Below are 10,629 nucleotides of genomic sequence, written 5' to 3' on the forward strand. Positions count from 1 at the left end.
CGGAGTGCGACTCTTTTGGCAAATGCATGCGCGTAAGCAAAATTTACAAAATTTCAATGATATGCGGGTACTAAAAATGGAAATTCAGTTGTTTTTTTTCACCTATTTTTTCGTCTAGCCGCTATTCCAACATGTTTAGCCTCTGGAATGTTTCAACTTTGAAAATTAGCGTTTCTTAAGAAGAAGTCGTTGCAGTGTCAATCTTTCGCAAATTTAAAAACCCACTTTCCCTTGGAAAAAATTGGCGTTTTTTAGTTTTTTTGGGACCCTTGGGCATAAGGTACCTGTTGACCGCAAAATTTGCGAATTGACCGTTGACAACATCAATCGTAAAAGGGGTTACGCACGGAGAACGAGTCTCGTGTTCGCAAAGCGAAAGGGATTCTACAGACGCCCCAAACCCGCCCACCAGTTATGTTAGACATGTGAATGTTGGGGCTATTCGTATCATAAGAGGGGTGGCTTGCTAAAAAGAATCTCGTATTTTTTTTTTGAATTGAGTATGTGTATGACAGGTAATATAGCATAGGCCCATTAGATCATAATTTTGAGTTTCAACCAATCAGATCGATTTGATTAAGGGATTTTTAAATTGTGAGAACGATAATAACAGGTTTTGATACTGCCATTCGACCGCTAAATTTTTCAAATCGCCACTCAAAAAGTCAAAAAGTGTGAAATTAATTTTTTTTAATTCTTCTTAAATAATTTGAATAAATAATTTGAATAAATTAAAAATAATTGTAAATATACATCAACATTACTATAATAACCTTTTCCAACTTAAAATTAAATATTAAATAACGTATCAAACCATATATTAAACTCATGTATCTTACGTCATGTCATTTCATTCATGGACAAAAAAATTTGCAAAAAAAGAACAGGAAAAAAGAGAAGTCATTCTTCAAATAAAATCATGTGCACCCAGTCAACAAGAGTCAACAAAAACTCAATTTTAGCTAAGTTGTTAAGAATTTCTTATGATTCATTATTTGAAAATGGAAATATATCATACTGTAAAACATATACATTATAAAAAAAACATTCTACCGCTTATAAATGAAAACGAATGAAGGCCAGAGGGTTAAGATTAGTTTAAATTTCAGCTCAGCTATTTTTAGGAATGTAAAAACAACAACAACAACAACACACAATTTCAATCGTGGTAAAGTAAAACGTCAACGAGGAGGGTAATCATGTAGAAAACTCTTGAGTATTTTATTTTTCGAAAACTCAACAAAAAAAGTGGTGGATGAGCTTTATAATGAAGAAGATGGGGCAAAGGCACAAATAGAATTTTCAGTGTATGGGACTTTTTTCATTGAAGGAAGACACAAGAAGAAAAAATCCTAGGCATAAAATATGTTAATACTACAACCATAGACACCTTAATAATCAACACTCTATAATTTCATAGTCAAGACACTGGAAAGTTAGGTAAGAAAGCAACTTAGTTAACCTTTTTAGTATTAAACTGAATGTTGATTAAAAAGGTATCGATGACAAAAAATATTACAAAAATTTTGTTTACCTAGGTTTTCTTCTTCTTGTGGCTTCCATGATGGGAGTACCCATACAACTGGCCACCGGTCTTTACCCAGCGGCCGAACTCCAAATGCGTGTCGGTGTGGCTGTGCCCCATCTTCTTTTTTTGTCGTGCATACCGAACGTATGCACGAGCTACAAAAAAAAAAATATATATATAATGTATCACTGTTACTTTCATTATAGAATGACAAGACGAAAGTTCCGATGTTCTTGATTTCCATAAACGAGGGCTCTTTTAAAGTGAAAGGAAATTGTATAGAATAAATGAATATTAATGCAAATACCTTTTTGCTCGTCCACCACTTTCTCTGTTGAGTTTTCGAAAAACCCACCCCGAGCCACCCACGATCCGAATTCCCTCACGTCCCTGTCCTCCTCGTTTTCTATCTTCCTTTTCTGCCCTCCTCGTTGGTGACGCTGGTGGTAATTGAAATTGTTGTTGTTGTTGTTGTTGTTGTTGTTGTTGTTGATTGGTTTCGACGCCGAATAAGCAGAGAACCATAATGCTGAAAAATAATTGTATTGCTGTTTCGTTATTTATTTCCGCATAATACAGCATAATTTCTTCTCCTTCACAATTTCTTACACTAAAACTAAGCCAAGCGAATATGTTCCTTAAAATATGGCCTATTATAATGGTGATTAATTGGTAATAGTTGGTAGAAGTATTTGCAAAACTTTCAAAGTATCATTTTGGTGACTTAAATATGCAAAAACTCCTTTTTATGAAATATGTGAAGTCGTCAATCAATTAAAAAAAGCCTTACCCATTGCCTCATTTAGACGGTCCTCCTCCTGCTTAGCAACTTTTTGGGCTTGTTTCTGCGCCAATTCTAAAAGAACAATCATAATTCAGATTAGATACGCTATAAAATACTAATAATTTACTTGACGATTGATCTTAGAGATAATTTGAAAATAGTAAAGGTGCTGGTAAGGGAACCTTATGCTTTGCTCTTAAAAATAGTCTATTCTATTTCCAGTCAACCGAACAAATGATCTTTGAATTTAAGAGTACATTATTTCTAGCAAAGGAAATAATAGTTTGAAATAAAACATACGTGCTTGAAGTTGTTGTTCTTCCATGATATATCTCCGTGGTGGTTGATGTTGACTGGGTGCTGTCTGAACTGAGAATGACATAAATTTCAATTTGACATCAAACTTTCAATCAACATTGCAATTCGAATGTTTTCTTACATAATTATAGATTTTCGCTGAGTTGCATAACTTGTTGCAATACATAACTTGTTGCAACAAACCATTATGTAAGAAAACATTCGAATTTTCGGAGTTTCATTATTGTTGCATTACGAAAATCGAATGTTTTTTCAATGTTACATAAATCTGTATAAATGTAGCTTTCTGGTTTGAAATCACGTACGTGACCTACCAAAAGGCAGAAATTTGGCGGGATTTAGTTTGGTGGATTTTGAACAAAAAACACTATCAAATTTTGAATGCACTCGATTCTACCAACATATGGCTGAAGAAGTTGCACAGTCCATTATAACAAACTAAAAAAGAAATCTTTTACATACTTTTACGATCTACCGTGAGGTCTAAAGAGGGAGGGGGGTTACGCGAAACAATCAAGTACATGTTTTTTTTAAGCATAGCGTTTATAAGCATATGAAGCTCAGATTTGCAGGATTCCTAAACATAACATAAGCATATATGTCAGCCTAAAATATTTTTCCAGTTGTCATTTTATCTATTTAAAAAGGTTTGGTAGAGGTCAAGTAAAAATAAGACTTTCCAAGGTTTCCTACATTCCACTGCCCCCAAAATCTGAACAAATCTTTGCAAAACTTCAAGCACGTACGTTTTTTCTGAAATTTCACTACAAACTTGGCTCGAGGTGAATCATGAGCATATAATAAGCATAAGATATGCCTGGATGCTTAAAGAACTTAAGCATACACGAGCCTGACCAAGGGGCATACACTTGCTTATAAAAAAAACATGTACACAAAAAATCACATAAAAATAAAGTAGATCGAGTAGATATTTTTAAAACACCCTTGTGTCACAGGGATCTCCACCCCACTGGAAAAATATGCTCAAACTTCGTGTCCGGTGGCGATAGATCTCTCGAATTCTGTCCCGGTTGAGAAAAGATAAATAATGCTATTCCACTGTAAAATTGGCTCTGTGGTCAAGGTTAGAAGGACATTTTTCTATTATGTTTTTGACTTAATACATACTCCCGAAATGGTAGATACACCACGTGTGGAGGAGGAGGGGGGGGTACATGGACAAAATGGGTGTCGGTTATGTGCTAAATGGTTCCTTTTTAAAACCCTCGAAAGTCTCTCAAAATCAATTCCCTTAAAAAGTTATAATATTTGGTAATTGAGTAAAAAATAGAAAAGTAGTCCCTTGAATTGTCGCAACAGCGGCAAAATTCAGTCTCTCAAAGGGTTGATTTTCTAACTTTGGCTCGGACATATACTTCACCTCGCAAACGTAGTATCTCACCCCCCCCCGGAACACCAGCAGGAAATTGACTAGTTAAAGTTTACTTTCAATTTATTATTTTCCCAAATTCATAAAAAATAACAGCTATTTATAAAATTTTATCTTTGGGCGTCGTTGACTTTGATAGACGTCGTAACATGCTCATCCACCGTGCTAGAGTAGAAACCTGTAAATAAAAAAAAACAATTGAAAGTATTTTAAAATGTTTAAAAAGAGTGAATATACCCTTGATAATATCTATATTCCCGCTCTAGCTGATAACTTCATAGCTGGGAGAACTGATGTCTAGGAGACTCTTCTTCAAAGATTAGCGGTCAGGTCAATTTCTCCGGTCAGACTGAGCGAACAGATAATTTCAGATTCGTTTTTAAAAAATCATTAAGAAGATATAACTTGGTTGTTATAAAACTTCAGAATACTCACTTTCAACATGAAAGAACCAATGAGCGTTCAGTAAGAAAGTGTGATCAATATCTTGGGTGAATTAGAAACAATTTCGAATGTCGTAAGTGGCAATTTATAGCTTCATTATACAGCAGAACAGATAGCCCAGAAATCTATAAGTAAACAAATTTGTGTTAATTAACTTTTAACATATCGTCAAAATGCAAAATTGTTTGTTTGAAAAATGTCACTCCAGTTCAGAGATATGCATGAAGTACCTCATACGATTTGGCCGATTTCACTTTTAGACACTTTTATGAAGTATAAAGAAGCAATAAGTAAAGTAAGATCAAACTTGAGTAAAATTTTGCTGTTGTGGATGATTCACCAACCTAAAATAGAAAAAGAATACATATTTTAAAGTATTGTCATATACGTCTGGATTATTAAGTCATGTCAGAGAAAATTTTGAATCATCACGGCTGAACCTCCCTACTCCCCTCACAGTCAGCCCTTAGCCACGCCAAATAGTGATGATTCATAGTGTCCATACAAATTTACAACAAATGTTTCAAATGGTTATCCAAGGGAGTTTGACTTGCAAACAATAATTAGTCGTACAAGGGGAATTTTATTCCATAGGCTAAAACAAGTAGTGCTGACAGCAGTAAAAACTGAGTCATTGATTTCTGGCGCCGGGATTCCGCATTTCCCTATTAATGCACAAGCTTGTTTCAGCAACAACACTATATGTATTGTTTTTTATGGCGCCGGGGTTCTATTTAGATCCCTATTTACGAGTACGACTTTGATAATGCGAGTCCTCCTTTGAATGAAGCTCTTAATTTGATAGATAGTTGGCCAGGTCAAGCATTTGCTATAAGCCTTTTCATCAAGGATCAAGTTAGTTTCTCAGCTAAATCTATCATACCCCTCCGCTTGCCCAACAAAATAACAGCGTTGATTCCACTACATGGTAAAAACCTCTATTTCTCTATTTTGAGGATAAAAAACCATATGGCTAAGCAACATAGTTATTTCATTCTAAAAGTTTACCTTTTATATTCATAACATGTCAAAGAATCTTATTGAAATATTTTTTTAGGTCGAATAGCAAGAAGTTGTCTTTTCAGGGATTTTTCCGAAGTTTTTTTTCATATGCTTAAGACAAAACTGTCCAAAACTAAAATAAAATAGGCACACAACAAACTTAATCTGTGACAGGAGGTTACAGCGAGAAAATAAATCGTCAAAGAGTGAATCATTTTTAAAGGTTATTACAGGTTAATATGGAAATTTAATGGAGCACGTAGATTGGCTTGTTTTTGAAAATTATTATACTAGAAAGTATTATTTTGGAAAATATGGTAAACTTTACGACGAAACATTTTCTTTGACGAGATTTTCTATGCGGAAAATGTGACCTGGAAAGAGCAGTAAGGTTGCATTGTTGTAAATTTTGAATGGCTTTTTGTACAGTTATTAAGTGAAAAATTAATTTGAATGACGTGATTTGCACAGTAAACATGCGCAACTGGCATCATTCTTTTCACATACAGTTGACGTTATTCCATCATCACAAAACTCGTCAAACGCATTTAAAAGAGTTAGATAGGAATCGGAGCCATCCATATAATGAACATACCTTATTGGTATATATTTTCGCGTGTTACAAATTTTCGCGAAACGCGAAATTTTTTCGAAAAAACGTGTTTCGCGTGTATTAAATTTCGCGATTGCAGACTTCTGGAAAATTTTCGTGTGTATTAAATTTCGCGATTTGGAATATAAAGCAAGAAAAAGACTGATTTTGCTTGAAACACAACGTTTTTGATGTAAAAATACTAACAAATTACTAAGAAAGAATTTTTCGCGTGTATTTAATTTCGCGATTTTGTAATTTTGAAAAATTTAAACAGTATTAAATTTCGCGAAAATTGACCAAAAAACTCGCGAAATTAAGTACCCGCGAAAATTTGTAACACGCGAAAATATATACCAATAAGGTAGTCAGCTACAATTTGATCGGACATCCCTTTCAGTCTTTTCTCCTCTTCTATTCTACCAGGCATTCCACTATGATTGTTGATAACCATTAAACGATCCATGGGCACTTCATCGACAAGACACCACCGTTTGTCGGACTCTACTCTACTGAGAGCTGTATAGGTAGTGCCTAACGATAAAGATTCCATGAAAGTTTTCTGCTGTAATTTAACGCGCATGTGCGTAGCTGGTTTACCTTCTCCAATCGTCATTCCTTGACTTTTAGCAATAGGAATACTATATGCAGCAAGTAGTGGAAATCCAGTGCGCGAACAGCTTTGATGAGCGTCACATCTAGACTTCATTGGGACAATCGGTACCCATTTAGGATGTTCTTCATTCCAAACAGGTCCATTATAACCTTCAAAATGAACAATAATAGCATCTGGTGGTGATGGTGGACAGCACCCATCTGGGTAGAGAATAGCGATTACTGTGCCGATTGCTCCATTATTCAAACCAAAAGTAGTCAAAGGACCTTGTTCTTTGTAAGCATAACAGGACAACCGACAGCAATGAAGGAAATTCCTGGTATTTGTCCCATTTGCTTTTGACCACTTGTTTTATGACATGTTCCCTCTGCCTTCTGTGCAGGGGATCGTGGCCACAGGAACACGCAATCTTGAAAGTTTTTCACGGTTCTCATCAAATACTTCTTGCCAAGTTTCATTTAGAGTGATAACACGACCGTTGTCAAAGTCTTCTCTCTCTTTCTGAGTCATATTTGGTTCGTACTTTGAATTAATGTCGAGCCAATCTTGTTGGGTAATATTTCCGGAACGTATTCGCAGGAGTCTTTCAAGAAGGGTCTTTTGATCAGGTTTTTGGCGCATGGTTTGCGTTAATAAAACACATTTTTTAAAACTTCTATAAATTGCATGTCCTTTCAGTTTTTCTGGGGTAGGTTTTTTACTTGGTTGAATAAACAAATCGTTCCCTTCAATGGGGCCTAGTTGCCCGAGGTCCCCAAAGAAGTTTACGACTGGAATATTCCCAAAATCTTTCTCAAAGTCCTCGGTTGCTTCCATAAATCTTTGGTTACACCATGCCAACAACCTCGGAGAGTACATAGATCGTTCGTCCATGTTCAACGTGTACAAACCATGATTTTGGGTTTCATTGTTAAATCCAATCAGTGTTTGTAATTTTCTTTTCTGCTGGCTGTTCATTGGATGACTTGTAATGTCGACAGTACTTCTTTCCTTTTTGTCATAAAAGGAATTGGTGTAGTGCTGTGTAGAGTTCGCCCATCTGGAATTAAATTGGAAGCAGCACCAGTTGGTGCAATATTGAGAGTAGATCCATTGCGTCTGAATAACCTCCTAGTAATATAGGTGATTGCGTTGATCGTGAAAGTTTTACCAGTACCTCCATAGCCTTGAACAAGAAGTCGTAAAGGTTCCGAATTATCAGTACCTGCAGCAACACTGAGAAGTTTTTCTAGATTCATAGCAATTATGACACGCTGCAAAGGATTAGCATACAACAGATTGATAACTGGAAGATTGTAGTTGTTAAGATGAGTGGCAATTCTTTCCTCTACTTCTTCATATTTGTCCTGAAGCCAAGTTTTGGTATTCTCTGGCCAATCGTCAGAACCAAAGCATTCTTTTGCATAGGCATTCCAATCAAATTCAGGACCTCCATCGAAAAGATTAGCTTCTCCAATAATAGAATCAAAATTCACATTGTTGTTGAGCCTTATATCTCTCAGTAGTGCTTCACCTAGTCTCAAATCATTATAATTTGAATCTTGAGATGACTGCTGAGAATCTTGAGATGCTGGTTGACTTAGCTGCACATCTTGACTTTCTTGGATCTGATTTTCATCGTTTCTGTTTCTGTTTCTACGTCTTTCCCTCTCTTGTTTTTTGTCATATTTAAGCTTTGATAAATATATAATTTCCTTCAAGAAGTCGGGACAATCCGGATCATCGTTGAGAAATGCAGCAAGTGCATCTGAAAATTGTTCATCTTCATCCTTGAGATCCTCAGGCGATTCCCACGTTCTTTTGAATAGATCATGAGTTGAGATTTGCAACAGTCTTCAGAAAGTGGCCATATTGGTTTCACGTCAGTCCCAGTGAATAAAGGAATATGATCACGTCCACAGGGGTAATTACACCTGCATTTCTTGGCCCAGTCATAAAGAGTCATTTCAGGATCTTCTTCACGTCGCTCTTGACGAAGAAATTTGTCTAAAGGCGTTTCAACGGTAGCGTATTCACTGCCATTTGATTTTTTAGAGTTCAACTGGCGGTAACCACTCAAACCAACTCTTGGGTAAGATTCGTGGAATGATAAAGGTGTCCTCCTGTGTTGATAAAATCAGCAGCTGCAGCTGGTACATCGACAACTCCCACCACTTTCATTAGAAGCCGTTGCGCAACATTCTTGATAGTGGTACTTATGTCTGAAGAATGTAATAGCTCTCCGTAAATAGTGACAAATTCTTCCGTTGTTGTGGCACCTTTGCAGCAATAAGAGCAAATGTATTTGACAAGGTTCAAAAGATCCTGGTCAATCAATGCTTGGCAGTCACAGTTTGCCTGCCAAGCAATGAGTAAGGTTTTGATATGATTGAGCATTCTTGCGTGATCTCGAGGTCCTTCGTATCTTGGATGACCGTCACCTTCAATGCGAGCTTCAAATGGGTGTAATTCTTTGCCGGGTGTCTTTTTGGTTATTGGATCTTCTTTCCCAAAATGAGCTCGACATAGCGTCTTTCGGAATCCTTATTTTTCTTCTTTAGACAATATCCATTGCAAGAATGAAGGCCACCATATTTGTGATGTCTGTATGAAGCTCGTTCAAATCATTCTCTTCATTACAAGTTTGAAGAATTGGAACTCCCAATGGATCGTACTCAGGGGGATTTCTGGTTCCTTCTGGTGGCGCCCATCCCTCTTTATTAGGAATCCATTCTCTTTCTCCATTTTCACAATAACTTCTGATCCACCTGCGGGATGTAGACTCGTAAACATGGGTGAAAATATTTCATCAGTATTGTTTGTTTCTGATTGGAGCCAATTATAGAGCTGATTTGCTTTATCTTCTTCACACAGTTGAGACAATCTTCCACAATTTTGGCATGTTGCTCAGAAAAGAGAACACCATGGGAATGGATTTGTCCGCGCCCTTTGGCAAACTCAAATCTGAACCAAAATGTGTCAGATTGCAAAGTGTTCGCATAACAGTGTTGTAGTAATTGATTGTACGAGCAGCAAAATAGTGGGTAGTAATGTGTTGATTTTCCAAAACTGTTTTTCGTAAAAGTCTTTTGTCTTCTAGTAATTGTTGATAAAATGCTTCTTGATCAACACAACTATTTTCAGCTTTATATTTGGATAGTAATAAAGCTAACGGGCGCCAGTGGTTTTCGGCCATTGAATTGGTGTGGAAGTAGGCTGGTAAATCGCCTACTTCCTTCCTGCGATAGTACATCATAGCTTCAAGTTCTTTTTTTCTTTCCATCCAGTAAGGATGGGTGTTGACTATGTTGGCACCCATTTTAATAATCTTTCTTGGCACACTTTGATCGTCGTTTTCTAAATTCTCCCTCAGTTCTTCAATAGTCAAATGGGCATCATTTAGCTGCTGAGCAACCAAAAAACTTCCTTGATCGAGTGCTTTTTGTCGTTGTTTTAGATTGAGGAGTAAAAATCTGAGAAATGGGTGATTTGGTACACGGTCTTCCCCTACATAATATATATGCTCGACCCATTCATTGAGGTGCATTGAAACTACTTTGTTACAAGTCACATCGCAAGTACCATTTATAAAAATATCAGGAGCAACCATAGTAAAATAGCCTGGAGTTTTGAGTTCTTTAATTGGGTCTTGGCGGTTATGATCCCAATCTGCTGAGGCCACACCACCATTCTGTAAAACTTCTTCAGATCCAGTTAATTTTTTAACGATCATTTTGAACTCCTTTTCAACATTCTGAGGATCGACTGGGCATGAGAAGTTTTCCCCGATAAGGTATAAATTATTTTATATGAAGACCCTCGAAGATCGAACGATTATTTTACAAAGTGGTGTAGATAAACTATTAGAATAAAATGCTATCATAAAAAGTAACATATCTATTTCTTCAGCAACAACGAAGCAAAGTAAGAATACAGATTTGTTTCTTTTGAAATAATATTTTATAGCTAGTTAGAA

At 36.2% G+C, this 10,629-nt stretch overlaps 2 protein-coding genes across 2 annotated transcripts; both read right to left on the minus strand.

The window, feature by feature from the left end:
* Positions 1-1,227: 1,227 nt before the first annotated feature.
* Positions 1,228-2,671, minus strand: LOC136817670 (uncharacterized). Its single transcript, XM_067073990.1, has 4 exons — positions 2,613-2,671; positions 2,319-2,384; positions 1,836-2,057; positions 1,228-1,683 (listed from the first exon to the last, which is right to left on the minus strand). The coding sequence occupies exons 1-4, from the start codon at positions 2,635-2,637 to the stop codon at positions 1,535-1,537; spliced, it is 462 nt and encodes a 153-aa protein (XP_066930091.1). The 5' UTR covers positions 2,638-2,671; the 3' UTR covers positions 1,228-1,534.
* A 4,956-nt stretch (positions 2,672-7,627) lies between these two features.
* LOC136817641 (uncharacterized) lies at positions 7,628-10,386 on the minus strand. The gene is made up of 4 exons (XM_067073961.1): positions 9,524-10,386; positions 9,217-9,421; positions 8,740-9,011; positions 7,628-8,471 (listed from the first exon to the last, which is right to left on the minus strand). The coding sequence occupies exons 1-4, from the start codon at positions 10,384-10,386 to the stop codon at positions 7,628-7,630; spliced, it is 2,184 nt and encodes a 727-aa protein (XP_066930062.1).
* Positions 10,387-10,629: the final 243 nt, after the last annotated feature.

The sequence above is a fragment of the Clytia hemisphaerica genome, unplaced genomic scaffold, assembly GCF_902728285.1.
Source record: "Clytia hemisphaerica strain Z4C2 unplaced genomic scaffold, Clytia hemisphaerica genome assembly, whole genome shotgun sequence".
Classification (NCBI taxonomy): domain Eukaryota; kingdom Metazoa; phylum Cnidaria; class Hydrozoa; order Leptothecata; family Clytiidae; genus Clytia; species Clytia hemisphaerica.